The sequence below is a fragment of the Thamnophis sirtalis genome, unplaced genomic scaffold, assembly GCF_051295495.1.
Source record: "Thamnophis sirtalis isolate CommonGarterSnake01/CBP01778 unplaced genomic scaffold, rThaSir2_p1.2 scaffold_1, whole genome shotgun sequence".
NCBI classification, from domain to species: Eukaryota; Metazoa; Chordata; class Lepidosauria; order Squamata; family Natricidae; genus Thamnophis; species Thamnophis sirtalis.
The window spans coordinates 128,602,973-128,619,998 of record NW_028261381.1 but is presented as its reverse complement, the minus strand read 5'-3'; the positions used below and the strand labels follow the sequence as shown (position 1 = coordinate 128,619,998).

The following is a 17,026-nucleotide window of genomic DNA, read 5'->3' as shown; positions in this document are numbered from 1 at the left end:
TTGAGAAAAATAAGGTCACAATCATAGACATCGCAAAACCAGGTGATAGCAGGGTCGCCGAGAAGGAACATGAAAAAATCACAAAATACCAGGACTTAAAAATCGAAATTCAACGACTATGGCACAAACCAGCAGTGGTAATTCCAGTGGTAATTGGCACATTGGGTGCTATTCCAAAAGCACTGGAATTACATTTAAAACAGTTAAAAATTGACAAAATCACCATCAGTCAAATGCAAAAAGCCGCACTGCTTGGATCTGCACGCATATTACGAAAATACGTTACAACGTCCTAGGCCCCTGGGTGGGGCCCGACTAGTAACCAATGCCAAATCCGGCGAAACAACTGGCCGCTGTGATACAATTGTATTATAATAATAATAACAACAACAATAACAACAACAATTATTATTATTCTATCAGCGATATGTGTCTGTGTGTATAAAAATTTAGAGACCACCCATCTCACTCTCAGATTCTGGTAGTTTGAAATTAAAAACATAAAACCCATATAAACATACTAGATCTCAGTAAAAGGTGGCTTTTTGTAACAAATGAACCTTTCCTTTTCCTTTGAAAATAATATCTTTATGACACAGCAATAGCTAAATGAGTGGAAAGATTTCTTCTGTTTGAAGAGACAACTGAGTGGGAGGAGAAATTAATTCCTTATTGAATTTCCAATTTCTCTCATTTTTTTTTTTAATCAACCAGCATGGAAAGGAAACACAATTTTCATAATAGCTCAGTTGGCTAACTGGGGAATTAGGCTTCAGATTGTAGAGGAAAAAAATTTCATCATAAAAAGCCACATGCATCTTTGATTTTGCATGTGCAAAATGAAAAGGGGTTTTTCTACTACCTAATGATAACCAAGTAATAATAATAATACCATTCATTTATTTGTTATTCCGTTGATGATAGTAGTTTTTTTAATTAATTCTTTGATTAAAACACTGCAATTCAGGGTCTGATTTCAGTTCAAAGCATTCAAGAGAAGAGACAGCTCAGGCTACTGGTATCAACCACTCATTTCCAACTAAAACAAATCAGCAATACTTTAGTCATGTTCTGACCACTTAAATCAAGAGCAATGATTATATAAGCTTTAAAATTGGATTATCTTTCAACAACTGCTATTGCTACACCATGTCAATTTCACTATCTGGGCTCTCTTTGAAGAGCAATAGGTCTAGCCCCATCAAAGTCATGTTAATCCCTCATCATAATGACCCCTATAATTATATGCAGGGCATATCTATTCAAAGTAAGCCTCTGTGAATTCATTGTTGCTGATTCTGAGCAAGAATAGGGAAAAAAATCAGTTTACATAGAGAAATATAAAGAGAGGGCAAACAGTCCATGGCTGAAATCATCACAGTAATCACTCTATCACATAAAAGATGGAGCAGATTATGAACTTTCGTCAATATCGCCATAGTGATATGTACTCACTTCATCTGATAAATTGAAAGAAGCCAGGAGCAGAATCCCTAGGAAGGAAATTGGAGAATTTCAATGAACTAGCTAAAATCAATTATAGAAGAAATTACTATCTTAGTCTGTTTGCTCCCCTTAGATATGGTGTAAGAGTAAAGTAACTGAGCATATTATTAAACTTGTCTTAAACAAAGGTAAAATCTTTATGGATCCATAAACATTGTAGGACTCCAGCCCCCTTTAATGCCAAGTAACATTGGTCACAGGGACACAGGAGTTGAAATTTAACATCATCTGGAAGGACATTGATTTTTCAACTCTTGGCTTGGAATAAGAAAGATAAAGTAAGGGACTTGGCCATGAGATCGGCATTCAGACTTAAAAGGATGTACAATTTTAAAACTGATTACAGTGTTGGAAATAAACCATTATGAAGACAGGTTGTCCAAATGTCTTTTAACTTTTCCAGACATTTTTGAGGGAAAAATATTGTACAAAATTATCAAAGTTTCAGGCAGATGGACCATTTACCTCACTGAACTTGGCATTTCGTTTGATCTAACTTTATCAAATTAGTATCAGAAAATAGCAGCTTGATAAGAGCAGCAATGACAATCACTTTTGCCTTATTGGGAAATTTATATAAAAACTGATGGATACCATTCACTCTCAAGTCATCAGCAACCCTGATTTTGCTTTCCTCTATCAAGTTGATGGAAGTGGGCAAATAGGGTAGGAATTCTCTTTGTCATACAGGTTTTTTTTCTAATCCCCCCTCCTCTGCAGTGCCTTTCAAACTTACCACATCTTTGTTGTCAGCATCCAAGGGGCTGCTCTCAGAAGGGGACTTCTCTTTTTCACTTTGTTCTCCATAGAAGAGGGATGTCAGGCTTCCCATATATAGGAAGTAAATAGCAGGGAGAAGAAAAAGGGGGAACATGGAGAAAGGTAAGAGGAAGACAGTGTAAATTAGATATAGAGGTGGAAAAGAAAAAAAAAGGGAGAGAGGAATATTATTCCAACCAGGCCACTTTTAAATATATACAGTTCCACAACCTCAGGACACCAACAAGCCTAAAAGAAGAAGAGTGACAATATTCCAAGAAGATATTGATGCTCAAGAAAGTTTAAGAAAACACATGTCTGCCCTTCTCCAATAAATGTTACAGCTTTAGTGGTCTTGAAAGAAGTGTGTAGGTGCCATTGTAGAGAGTATGGAATTGGAAGCCAGAAGAATATATGCAGCCAAAAGCATTTTAATGAACTGAAGATTTGGGGATTGTACACAAGCACATATATCCTTGTTCTTGCCTGAACCACTTGAATCAGCCACATCTTGTTTGCTTCAAGTAAGAATTTACTAATCTTAGATGGGGAGGGATGGAAACAAAATCTTAGGTGCATGATTGATTGCTAGAAAATGCAGTCATATGAATTCTTTAAACTATCTTGGATAATATTCTGTGGCATCTTATTGGAGCTGAGAAATCAGAAGCCTCTGGTTACCTTTATTGGATTCTGATATACAGTATGCTCTGGTTTTCCTATCTTTATCGCTTTGCAACTTTATTATTTCATTCTGCATGAGAATAGGCAGTTTGCTTCACGTTTTTCGCACCATTTGAGATCATGGTGTCAATAATTATATTGTCCAATTATATTAAAGGCACTAATAATTTAAGATGAAATACAAGATTAATGAAAAAGATTTTTTCCACAGTTTGCTTATGCAGCTCTTATCACTGGAATAAAATAAAAGAAGAATAAGAGTTTGTCCAACAACTATATTTACTATGTAGAGTGGCTACAGCAAATTATCTAAGGAAGAGAATAGATATATACATTTGGAAGATAATGTTCAATTAGAGGTTACATTGTCTGAGGCAAACTAGTAAGAAGAATGAAATACAGAATGGAATTATCCATAGTTCAACTGTTCTGAGAGCTCCAATAGATGGTATGGCCTGTTTGCCTTGGGCATGCTAGCAACAATTCCTACTTCTTAGAAAGGCTTAAATTCCCATTTCTTTATTGCTTTCTCTAATTTTTCTGCTTTTAGGAAGCAGCAGCAGTCTTATACTACTTTAGCATCTTTGGGTATCTAACGGCCAGGATGATGAACTTATGATGTTGCTGAATTGTAATTCCCAATATTCCTTTGAAAGTATTTTATCTAGCACAATACCATCTAAAATGAACTTTTGCTTTTTTTAAAAAAAAACCCCTGAAGATGCTGGGAATTACATTTGGGAACTTCTGCGGGTGAAGCATAGTCTCCACCTTTAGGGTTGACCATATTCATATCTACCAGAGTATAGCAAACCCCAGCATGGAAACCATAATTTGACAGGTTTGAAGCTCATGGACTGTATGATGGGAATCCCCCCCTTCCCTATTGCTCTCTGCTGTAGTAGTCATTTGGTCCATTAGTTAGGGGGGAAAAATAAGTGCATCAATCATGTTACAGCATTGCTATTGTGCAGTGATACTCCCTGAATAGAAGCATGGCTGAGGTAATGCAAGATCCCTATGGAAGAACTCATAACCTAAACATCCCTTTGCTCATAGGTAGTATTTCATGGATAGACTAAGACCAAAATTTAAAGCCCTCATTCTGGACTCCATTTCGATATCTACAATCTTTGGCACTTACTTGAAAATTATATCTGGAAAAGGTGTACCATAAACAGGAGAAGAAACAATGCCCAGAGCTAAATCAAATCACCAGTGGAAAAGTAACAGACTATTTATACAAACCAAGGATTAATAAATGTTACAAAATAGCATTAAGAATGGCCAGATCAGAATTTCAGTAAGAGTAATTACAATTATATAGCATTCATGAAAAGGACACCCACTACATATTGGGAAAATGTGATGCTCTAGAATAGATTAAAAGCATGGATAATTGAATATACTACTTTAAGGTAATGGTGAAGAAACAGTATTTTAAGTATTAGATGCTGACTCTAACCTTCCCATTCACCCAACATTAAACACTCAAATGAAACCCATCATGATCAGACAGACAATATATTATAGATTAGCAACCAAGAGAATATTTTAAAGTTTACCCATGTTACCGGACAACATTCAAACATCATATGAAAGGAAGAAAAGCCACTGCAAAATAGGAAGGAAGTGAATTAAAATGGAGCAGAACGTCTATCGAGATTCTGAGTCATCCAGGTCATGGTTGTCCCAAAGGTGTTTTTTCAAAAGGCAAATGGACTTTCTTTTTTTCCCCCTTGAAGACATTTCACTACTCATCCAAGAAGCTTCTTGAATGAGAAGTGAATCATCTTCAAGGGAAAAAACACACACAAAATCCTATTGCCTTTGGAAAATCATCTTTGGGACAATCAGGAGCAGATTCACCCTACTTGATATCTCTAACAAAATTAATCCAATCTGCCTCCACCACTCAACCCACCTTCTTTTCTGCCTTCTCTGGATGAGAGAAAGTATCACTGATATAATTTTATTTTGTTTTGCCCCTGGCTCTTTTTAGTTTCAAGGCCAAGAACTCCTTGAAATACAGATAGAGAAACCTTTTCCATCTTGACAAACAGTTGGTTTAGGGAAAGCTAATTGATCCTGGGTGGAATTGAGACTCTCGAATGCTCCTTTAAAAGCAGTGGCGATTCTTTTTCTTTCACAAGAATTCCCAATTCCCCAAGCCTTCGATTCCCTTATCACCACTGTATCATTTACTCATAGGAGTCCCATGTTCTTGGAGGCAAACGGCTGATTAAAAGAAGAAGAACAGTAGTTAGTGGGAGGGAAACCTTCGGAGAGTAATAACAAGCAATATTACTGAGATATCATGGGATGAAGACAAACATCTCAAAAAGGATCAGAATTTCAGAACTGCACTGGGTTTTTTTCCCCCTCCAAGAAAGCTGTTTTGATTATTCCTACATTACAGGGAATAGAAGGAAGCCTATTAAGGCTAACATATAGCTTACCACTTAGAGAAATCATTCCTGAGGCAAGTTATCAACCAGAGATTTCTTGGCTCATAGTTCACTGATTTATTTCACCAATTAACTATCATGTGATCTTCTGCCCAAAAGTATCTTACATCTTGCTCTTCTAATTTCTTATTCACTAAAATATGCCTTTTAAGTCCACAATCTTCCTCCAGACATCTTAATTTTCAAAACCTTGGCCAGTGGTAAACCCACTGGAACTTTCAGTACGACATATCAATGGATAAGGTAAGAAGTTAGTTTTTTCTCCCATATTCCATCATAATTTCAGCCAGTTCTTTAATATGGTCACAGTCAGATTTTGTTGCTGCTCCTGTCTTTACAGTTGTGCAGTTTTACTATATTGATCGAATACAGAAACATTTTGGGTGGCAAGATCTATAAAACAGTGGAACAATCTATTTTTGAAAGTTCTGGGTACTCCATCGCTGGAGGCTACAAAGAGAAGGCGAGACAGCTAGTTCAACTGGTTTCTATGCACATTAGAAAGAGATGGACTAGATTATTTAGACTCCACAATTCTGTGAGTTCATCTTATATTACAAATGTTATGAAGGTGCTTTGGATTGTTCCTCTTTTAAAAGGGAAATTTAAGGGAATTTCATTATTTTTTCTTCTACTGGAATTAAACATTTTTCACCGTCTACTAGTCATGTAGCATTAATGACATTTTTCCTATTACTCTGCCAGGTTTTGAAGCTTTAATAATACTGCCCTGCATTATATTCTCAACAGAGCACCCATAAGTACTGATAATTTTGGACTATGTACAACAGCCATCTCCAATCTGATGCCCTCCCAAATGCTTGGATTGCAGGTAATACTTAAGAATTGCAGTCGCAACACATCTGTGGGGATTAAACTGGAAACATCTGGTAAACTATTTTCTGTACCCTTCGCTTTTGCATCCTTTAAGAAAGGTTAGATTTTACCTGTCATTATCCATCAGCAAGGCGAGGCGCCCATAATCCCAAGCTGCTTTCCGAAGGCAGGAAAAGATGAAGAGAAGTACCTGCAATTGGAGAGAAGCATTATCGGCTTAATGATCTTCTTCACTAAGTAAATACTCCATTCCTTTCCCCCTGTCTGTGACAGAAATTGCAGTAAATGTTGAACAACAATAACTGCAGAATGGAATTTCTTCTTCCATAGATTTTCAGAGCTCACTTAAATACTAAAAATTGGTTTTTGAATCATTTTCTGGGTTTGCACAACTCACTGAATTGTAAGCAGGCTGCATTCATATGCATGCATTCACAGCACCACCAAAGAAACTAAGATTAACATTAATGAAGCTTAACATGTGGTACAAATGCATCCATTCTGTTTATAACAGATCTAGTTAGATATGTTGCATGTACCCCGCCAATATAAATTAAAGATGGGAAAATAAACAGGCAACAATTTTTATATGGTAATTCTGTCTTGCATAGCATGAATATATGTAGAACTGACACTAAGATACAAATGCGCCTCTCAGTTGAATTCTAACCTTGAGTTAAACTGGAGAAAAAGTGTAAAACAGTACAAAGTAAAGAAGACCAAGAAATTATGAATTCTCCTGCTTGTTGGTTGAAATGGTCTCTAGAGCAAGAGTCCCCAACCCCTGGGCTGCGGCCCACTACCGGCCCATAGCCTGTTTCAAACAGGACCACGGGAGTGATGGGAAAGTGCTTGCGCAAGTGGATCTGTGTGTGCAAGAAAAAGTGCCCTCTGCTTGTGTGTTCTCCGGTCACATGCGAGTGCAAGGGCCCACTGCTTGCACAAGTGGAACTTCATGCACGAGGGCAAGCACCCTCCGCTCAAGTGTGAAGCTCCATTCACGCAAGTGGAGGACATGCACAACCACTGCTTACACTAATGGAGCTGTGCGCACATGTATGCATACCACTCTCATGCCCCCCTCCCCTTCCCTGGGCTGGGCCTCAAGATGGAAAGATTGGGGACTGCTGCTGTACATCAGGGCTATCAAACTCGCAGCCCACAGCCCGGATGTGTCACTCCCACGCCCAGTTTAGTGAAGGGGAAAAAAGTCATGATACATGATGCGAGTTTGACATCCCTGCTCTAGATGAAATATATATACTGGATGTCTGGTTGCAGACCTACCAGGCCTGTGTGGAACACTGGCTAGGGTGAAAGTCAGAAACAACATTGCAGAGGGAAGTTTGTTGTCACCTAACTGACTGAATGGGGTTATTCCTATTCACTACCAATATGAAGTCACACCACTCCGACTAAAGGTCATATGATGTGCTTGCCTTAGTTTTAATACTTAGGGGGAAATATCTCTCTTTGTATCGGTGGAGGTTTTTTTTTTTTTTCCTTAAGAGAGCAAGAAACATTTAAGGAAGAAACCAGTGGGAATTATGTCAGGGAATGAAGGAGAAAACTGCTATATCTCATGCACTGTGTTTGATGCAAAGATATACAACTGTCCAAATGTTACTGCTTGTCTGTCATTCCTACCTGTGATGGGTGATGATTTGGGAACAGATAATAAAGGGAGATCATTTTTCTCCTTCTCACTCACCATCCAAAGGAGGAAGTTGAGAGCAAGTACTGTGGGCACACCACCAAACGGCAGCCCTTGCAAGACAGTGCTGTGGGAACGGGCATTGAAGCATTGCTCCTCTGTAGTGTTGGTCAGAGTATCCAGATAGGTGAGAACATTCAGAGAGACGGAATTCGTATCTTCTGATGAAGACGTGGTCATGATCATGTTGTCCATCTGTAAATCAGGGGTCTCTTAGGGAGTTCTGCTGTGTAAAATGCCTAAGAGGGGAAAAGAGAGAAACTAGGTTTCTGAGACTGAAAAGGACCTCTCAAAGGAGACTTTCATATCTGATGGATATGTTTGTCCCTTTATAAGCTTCCTCTTTGCTGTTTTATAGAGAGATATAGAGATTGAGAACAGAAAACAGTCAGATCCTTGCTAAACCAGCCTTCAGAGTTGTCAGGAAGTATTTTAACATTATCTTTTGATGCTAAAGCCAAGATATATACATGTGATGGCAAACCTATGGCACATGTGCCACATGTGACACACAGAGCCCTCTCTGCGGGCACATGAGCCATTGCCCCAGCTCAACTCCACCATACATGTGGAACGTGCCTCGCGCCAGCCAGCTGATTTTTGGGTCTCTGTTGCGCATATGTGGGGGCGGGGTGCATGCAAGAGACACACATGCATGTGTGGGAGTCACATGCACATGCACGGGGGGGGGCACATAGGTGCAGGGGAGCGTGGGGAGTGTAGCAACCCCCCCGCGACCCGTTTTTGATCCCAGGAGGCTGCAGGAAAGCCTACTAGGCCCAAAATGGGAACGGCGGGGTGCAGTGTACCGCCCTGCAGTCCGTTTTTGCTCCCAGGAGGCTGCAGGGAGGCATACTGGGCCCATACGGGGCAGGTCGGGGGAGCGTGGGTGATCAGGCACGTTTGCACAGGGGCAGGTGGCATGTCACCCATGCATTGCATTATGCGAGCGGGCGGAGGTGGGCGCTTTCGGCATGCGACGACAAAAAGGTTAGCCATCACTGATATATACTATTCTAAGAAGACGCCAGAAGACCAGATGAAAGTAAACATACCCAAGAACAGTTCATGGTCTCTTATGCTAACTGTGAGAGTGGAAGGCAAATTAAAAAGAATGCTGTTTTCAGCAAATGTATCAGCCTCCGATATTCCCTTATATAGTATCCAGAAACTGGCTCATCCCAGGTTCGACTGTAAGTCACTGTGATTTTGATTCCCAAGGTGTCTGCTTTTCCCAGGGGAGCCTGACCTTGCAGTCCGGCACTCTTTTCTCATTAACCTTTTCTCCAGGTAATAGCAGCAATGCTTAGAGCTCAAAAGCTGTGGATCATAGAGGTGAGCTAGCAGGACTCCCTACTTAGGACTTCAGATCAATGTCTAAAGGTATAGCAGATATACCTGCAATGAGGGCTTCTCATCTTCATCCCAACATCTCATTCTCCTCCAAGGAAGAACCCAGGTCAATGATCACAGCCACTTATTAAGTAGACCTACCCCATCAATATCTGAAGAATTGAAGGTGGAGATTAGGAGAGATCCTCTTTACTAGCAGTACTTCAGGGTTTGGAATTAGCATCCCCAGAAACTTCTGTGATCGCTTTAATGGCATTTCATCCTACAAAATCAAGAAAAAGGAAAGATATAAGGGAAAAGCACTTTTACCCAGGGGTGGACTTCAAAAATTTCAGCAACGAGCTCTCTGCCTGATTACTGGGTGGGCGCGAACCGTAGCAGTCCATCCCTGCTTTGAGCTACAGTGCTGTTTAGGTTGCCTCTCTGTTTGAATTTTAAAAATGATTAATATCATATATTTTTTTGTGCTTCTAATTAAGATTGCAGTTTTGCAACGTTCTGTTAGCTGGCTGGATTTTTAAACTCCCCGCTCCATCTTTTGTCTATTTTTGATAAGTTGCCTTTTCAGTTCACTTTTTAGGAAAGGTTGGATCTTTAAAATTAAAAATAAAAACACTGCATTCATATTGCTGAGCTTAACAGAAAAAAAAGTTAAGTTAGGGAAACTGAAAAACAAGTGAAACAAGTGATAACATTGTGTTTATTAATTACATAAACCAATTTATCTAGAGAGGCAGTGGCTGACTTTCATTAGACAGCCATCTATTGGGGATACTTTAATTTGGACTGTTGCACTGAACATTGATGGTCTAAATGGCCCGTTGCAGCTCTATTATTTTAATTGCTTCTATTATGTAGATTGATGTTAAAAGGATTTGTACTATTGAGAAATGATCAAAGAAACATGAAGAAAAACATTACATTGCGATATATTAATGGGTCAGTCAACTAGTGGCATGTTAGTAAAGTGGGTGAATTAAGAATGGGCACTAAGCCTTGTGGAAATGGAGCACCAGTGGATTTACCATACTGGACAGGAATTTGAGAATTGTAATCCAAAACCTACTGGAAGGTGCTTAGTTAAATCTAAAGGTAAAGGTTCCCCTTGGACATATGTGCTAGTTGTTGCCGACTCTAGGGGGCGGTACTCATCTCTGTTTCAAAGCCGAAGAGCGGAACGCTGTTACCTTCCCACCAAAGCTGGTTCCTATTTTTCTACTTGCATTTTTACATGCTTTCGAACTGCTAGGTTGGCAGAAGCTGGGATAAGTAACGGGAGCTCACTCTGTTACGTTGCACTAGGGATTCAAAACGTCGAACTGCTGCCCTTTCTGATTGACAAGCTCAGCGTCTGCGCCACCACGTCCCCTTAGGTAATTCTAGTCCATAAAATTGCAAATGTTAGTTTGGGAAAGCACGGGATCAAAATGTGGGACTCCAGAGAAATCTTTAAAAAGAAATATGTATTATGTACACTACTTTCCTGTGAGATGAAAAATTATGAGGGCAGCGGCACTGGGCTATCTTTGCAAAGGGAATATATTGGAAACATAATGCTTCTATGCAAACATCTTTTATTTGCCAACATGCCAATAATAGCCTATAAGTGGAAGCAAGCAACAATACTCTGACTTGTCTCTTAAGGTATCTGGTATTTCAAAATGATTTTAGCTTCCAGCTAATGGTATGCCATCCTCTCCATTCCTGTTTTTAATCTAGTACGCCCCAACTCCCTCAAATAGGATGCTCTAAAAGGCAATTGTAAGAAATTTAGCTGACTCTCTGCCAACCTCCCAATGATTACAAAACCTTTTAATGACACAAAGCACTAGAAACACAATCCCCCAAGTGATCAGATAGTCCTGTACCTCTAAACAGATACAATTCAAAACAATGGAGTATGTAATCCATCTCTTCCTCCATTCTTCCTTTTTTCCTCGTCAAACATTTATCCTATCACTAGGTCCAAAGGGACATAACAGAGGCACTAGGTACACTTTCCCTGCTCTGGGCAGCCTCAGAATACAGAATAACAGAATTGGAAGGGACCATGGAGGTTTTCTAGTCCATTCCCCTGCTCAAGCAGGAGACCTTATCCCATCTCACAGAAGTGGCTATCCCTCAGACCCCTAATCATTTTTGTTGCTTTTCTCTGCACTCTTTCCAAAGTCTCAACATCTTTTTTATAATGTGGTAGCCAAAACTGGATGCAGAATTCCATGTATGGTCTTATATGTTTAGTCTAATTTTTCCCTTTCTCCCATATTGAGAAAGTTGTCTTCTAGTTATGCTAAAAGCAAATACAAATCCCATCTAAGCAGGAACCCCGCTCAAGACAGGAAGTTGGAGACACTGGGGATGGAGCTAGCATGCATGGTCACATCCTGTATCCTATCAGGCAAAATGCCAGCCTGGGAGTACTCAGATATGGGCATTCACACAGAATTCTTTTACTTGAGAGTAACATAGGTTGGCTTATGTTCCCAGATCATTCCAAAGAGATGTCCTTACTTACCAGGATTTTTTTCTAAATGACGCTTGTAGCATTTTAACGCCCTTGACACAAATAACAAGCCTGTTTGGTTTGTTTCTGATGGTTCCTAGAACTCAACCTACAGTAGCTTCAAACAGATGAAAGTGTTCACCTTCAGTTCATTCAAACTCAGAAAAGCCATTCATTCATTGTTCCATCCACTCCTAAATTAGACACCCCCATACAGATATATCTATATCAAATGCATTGGATGATAATGCACACATCTCCCAGCGACTGGTTGAGAATGGCAGTAATCACCGCTCTAGAAAGCTCCACACTTGGGACAGCTCTTCTTGAGAATGAAGGTTCTCCCAGTGGCGGAGATCACTTCCTCCTTATGATCCGACAAGTTTTACAAAGCACCTCTTTACCTTTCTTGGACAGCAGACTCACGATATATACCAGTAAGGGTCATCCCACGATTCAGGCTTGGTTCCAGACACCAGGGTCAACTCTTGCCATTGTATAGTAGTCAGCCTGTGTCACTATAAAAAAGAAACACAAAACTAAACCAGTAATTCTAGCAGACCAAAGGTGAACAGGCTCCGTGTTTCCAGCTTTATTCTGTGTAAGAATCCAGTGTAACTTGTCTTGCCACACCTCACCATCCCTTACAAAGTAAACATTTGTGGGTAGTGGTGGAAATCTCTTGTTCCTTGGGACACCCACTGCTGGAATACTCCAATTACATTGTGTATTTAGTATTATTATTCTGCAGCGGGGTTTGCTTTCAGTACTGGCCCTTTTTTGTTTCTAAGCCTCTAAACCTATCTAAAAAGACAATGGCCGGGAATAAGTTAAAGACATTATGGGTTTCCTCCTGTGTTTGAGGAAGCAGAGGAAGGTGAAGCCAGATGGCTGCCCAGCTGAGCTTTACTCCTACCTCCAGGTTGTCTGAGAGTGCAGTTCCTTGCCTCCTCCTCCCTTTGCTCCCTTTCCCCATGTAAACAATTCCATCTGACATTGCCAGTTGCTTTTAATAATTCATCTCCCTTTGGTTACCAAGGAAAATGACTCTGGACCATCAGCAAATAATTAGAGGGGCGCTTAGCAACCAGCAGCTCAGTCCTCCACTACCTTTCCAAGAGCTAATGACAGAACCATTTTAGGGCCAGGCAGCACTTGGTCTCTTTCCATGTTTTCTCTTTACAAAAAGCATACATCTGTAAGCAGTAAAGTGGAACATGCACACAAGAGTTTTCAGCCATGTGCAGAGTTATCTGACTGATCTCATTTCTATTTCGAATAGATCGAAGCAGCCAACGTGGTGCCTCCCTGTTTACCTTACTACAAATCTGTGAGATTTGTTTAAGATCACAAAGTGTTTATAGTGATCGGGGCATTAAAATTTTCCCATTTTAGTTGAATTAGGAGTTTCTCAATTGCCAGGTTGTGTGAGCCCACAATACGTTCCACATTGTCCACTTTAGTCTACCTGATTTCTGGCTTCATATGACATATTAAATCATGAATGAAAAATATGTCCTGCTATTAAAAAACACACACGCTGAGCTAAACTATGGTTGGCTGGTTTATGATGTAGTGCAGTGTTTCTCAACCTTGGCAACTTTAAGTCCTGTGGACTTCAACTCCCAGAATTCCCCAGCCAGCTATTCTGGGAGTTGAAGTCCACAGGACTTAAAGTCGCCAAGGTTGAGAAACACTGGTGTAGTGTATCATGTGAAGGCAGTAACAGGCAAGTGTATATATGTACAAAGTTACTATTAATTCATATGGACGGTGAGATGGGTGAACAAGCATGTAAAAGTACCTGAATTGAAACTTATTTCAGAATTCCACTGATTGCTTATACAGAAATATCTGATACGAGAAATAACTATGTGGAGGTGTGTGCAGTAAGTGGCACAGACATAAAATTGCCTTTATTTTATATGCTAGGTTCACCCTATCGCCCTTATTGAACAATAAACACTTTTCAAAGTGTCTGATTCTTTCATTTTTGTACTGTAAAGTCTCTCTCATTCTAGACTTCGGAGAAACAGGGCTTGTAGAAAACGACCAGAACCAGAGATTTTGTTATTAGCAAGTCAGGATCAGGAATACAAATGGGAGAGAGAGAGAGAGAGAAAAGGCCTTACCTCCTCACTTTAGCAATAGCACTTAGACTTATATAGCGCTTCACAGTCCTCTCTAAGTGGCTTACAGAGTCAGCATATTACCCCCAACAATCAATTTACTGAGCTCAGAAGGCTGAATCAACCTTGAGCTGGTGAGATTTGAACTGGCGAACAGCTGTCAGTTCGGCAGTCAGCAAAATTATCCTGCAATACTGCATTCTAACCACTGCACCACTATGGCTCTATCCAAATGACTGCAAAATATCCTAACCAGTCCCTTAGGTTTTGAAGCCATGATGTTCTTCTATGCCTGGCGCTCGTTTGCCTCCAGTTTTTCCCTGAAGGCAAACGAGGATTACGTGAAGGATGCTGTATTTTCCTGGGTGCCGCATCACATGTCCAAAATATTCTAATTTTCACTTGTAATGGCTTTGATGATTTCTCTTTGCTTTCCCAGGCGGCTTATCGCCTCATTTGTGATTTTGTCAACCCAGTTTATACATAACAGCTGCCTGTAAATCCACATTTCAAATGCTTCTAGTTTCTTCAAGTGGTTTTCTGTCAGAAACCAACTCTGCTCCGTGGAGCAGGATAGAAAAGATGTAATATCTGACAAGCCTGATTTTCAGACTTAGACTTACGTTGCGACTGCAGAAAAGCTTTTTCATTTTGAAGAATGTTGTTCGAGCTTTTTCTATCCTTGTCTTTACTTCACTGATTATGTCCCAGCTTTCATGTAAATAAAAACCAAGGTATGTGAACCTTTTAACTTTTTCTAGTGGGATTCCTTCCAAATTTATCAGTGGTAAATTAATGGGTTGTTTGCTGACGACCATGATCTTGGTTTTTGAGCTGTTAAGCTTCAAGCCATATTTTTCAGATATTTCTGAGTTCTATTTCTATTTCTGCCTTAGATATGAAAGCCAGCCGGGTGACTTTGGGCCAATCACCAGGAGAGGATGAGTTCTAGTTCAGCCTTAGACAGAAAGCCAACTGGGTGACTTGGAGCCAATCACCAGGATATGGTGAATTCTAGTCCAGCCTTAGACATGGAAGCCATCTGGGTGACTTTGGGCCAATCACCAGGAGAGGATGAGTTCTAGTCCAGCCTTAGACAGAAAGCCAACTGTGTGACTTGGAACCAATCACCAGGATATGGTGAATTCTAGTCCAGCCTTAGACATGGAAGCCATCTGGGTGACTTTGGGCCAATCACCAGGAGAGGATGAGTTCTAGTCCAGCCTTAGACATGAAAGCCAACTGGGTGACTTGGAACCAATCACCAGGATATGGTGAATTCTAGTCCAGCCTTAGACATGGAAGCCAGCTGGGTGACTTAAGGCCAGTCACTCCCCTATTCTAGCCCACCTCAATGGGCTGTTGTTGTTGTTGTGGGGAAAACAGGAGGAAGGTGTCTTTGGATATATTTGCAACCTTATTTATAAAAATAATCAAGGTAGAATACAAATTAATAAACAAACAGCATTTTTATAACATAACTTCCTTTACATTATAAAAATGCCCTTCTTTTGCCTTTGACTTTAGCCTTTCAATTGGATTTACCTGGTTAAAGGCACTGGGCAGCTAGTTTAAAATATTTTTAATCACCCCACCCCCTTTTGGGAAATCTCCAATCACAGCCAAAATGAGAACTTGGATCCTGAAGGAGATTGTATTTCTGAAATTTATAGCCAGTTGAGACTCTTCAAATGACGCTAAATATTGGTGTTGTTTCTATACATTGGTCCTTTTATAATCTGTGTAATCTGTTCTCCCACCAATTTCTCTAAAAACATTCCACATACAGCAATTTAATTTAATTCTTCCTAAACAAAAGCCTTGGTCTTCAAATTAATGGAGAAAACCTAAAGAAGGTGGACATTTTTCGGTATCTGGGATCCCATCTCCAAGGCGACATCAATGGTGAGGTGCGAGAAAGGGTGAATGCAGCCTAGATGCGTTGGCGAGAACTCACCAGTGTGTTATGTGACAGACGAATGCCAATCCGTCTTAAATCTAAGATTTACAAGACAACCATCCACGCTGTTGCACTGTATGGCACTGAATGCTGAGCAATAACAACAGGGACTGAAAGCTATCTCCATGCCAGGGAAATGCAAATGCTCCGCTGGATATCAGGCATCTCCCTTCTTGACCACATCACAAATGATAACATTTGACAATATTTTGGTGTTGCACCAATTATAGAGAAGATGAGAGAAGGCTGACTTCACTGGTATGGGCATGTCCTGAGAGCAGCAATTTCCACTGTGGCCAAGACTGCCTACCAACTAGAAGTCAATGGATGGTGACCTTGCAGGCATCCAAAAGAAGAGATGGCAAGACACCATCAACAAAGATATGCAAGCTGTAGCCTGTGCCCTGGAGACACAGCTGACCATGCAAAGTGGCGTTCAATGATCTGAAAAGTGGACCCTGCGGGAATATGCTATAAAGAAGAAGAAGAAAGCTTTGATTCCTAAAAAAGACTAAGCAAAGAAAACAAAACAAAAGCTCAAAGAGCTACATCATTATTGTGGAAACTCCTCAGAAAACTAAGTTTAGTCTGCAGATAACTGCACCAGAGCCCTTCATTAATTTAATCTGCAACTGATATTTATACCCTTTCCCCTCAGAATCTCTTATAATACTTCCTTTTAAAGCCCATCACATCATCAAAGGTACTCTATTGCTTTAAAAGTATACAGGAAGAAAATAGAATTGGATTACTGGGGATGTTGCACCAAACATTTCCTCATTCCTAATGGGATAATTTTTATTTCTCTCTTGCTTTTAATTGCACAGTGAGATCTTGTTTTAACAGATGAATGTACAATTATAGTTCCAATAAAATGTCATGTATAACATTATCTGCTTACTGATACAATTATAACACACATGATGCAATATGCATCATTGGCATAACTGCATCACTTATATAATGTTGTCATTATGCAAATGATGTAATTACATCATGTGCAATGATATCATTATCATGCAAATGAAGTACGTTGCATCAGAAGTCCATTATGATGAGGTTTAGAAAACTGTGATTCTGCTTTACATCTAAAACTGAGAGAACTCGGTGAAA

At 39.9% G+C, this 17,026-nt stretch overlaps 1 protein-coding gene across 8 annotated transcripts in view; it reads right to left on the bottom strand.

The window, feature by feature from the left end:
* The window catches only part of TMEM63C (transmembrane protein 63C), a 77,542-nt gene that overhangs the window by 31,410 nt on the left and 29,106 nt on the right, over positions 1-17,026 (bottom strand). For 5 of the 8 annotated variants that reach the window (XM_087724664.1, XM_087724658.1, XM_087724688.1 and 2 more), the window contains 7 exons: positions 12,229-12,342; positions 9,463-9,583; positions 7,968-8,207; positions 6,365-6,449; positions 5,155-5,187; positions 2,243-2,330; positions 1,456-1,493 (listed from right to left, as the gene is read on the bottom strand). In XM_087724664.1, the coding sequence (XP_087580790.1) occupies positions 1,456-1,493; positions 2,243-2,330; positions 5,155-5,187; positions 6,365-6,449; positions 7,968-8,163 (440 nt within the window). In that variant the 5' untranslated portion in view covers positions 8,164-8,207; positions 9,463-9,583; positions 12,229-12,342. Of the gene's footprint in view, positions 1-1,455; positions 1,494-2,242; positions 2,331-5,154; positions 5,188-6,364; positions 6,450-7,965; positions 8,208-9,462; positions 9,584-12,228; positions 12,343-17,026 lie in introns of all 8 variants that reach the window. The other 3 variants (XM_014065227.2, XM_087724699.1, XM_014065230.2) reach the window with 3 other exon arrangements.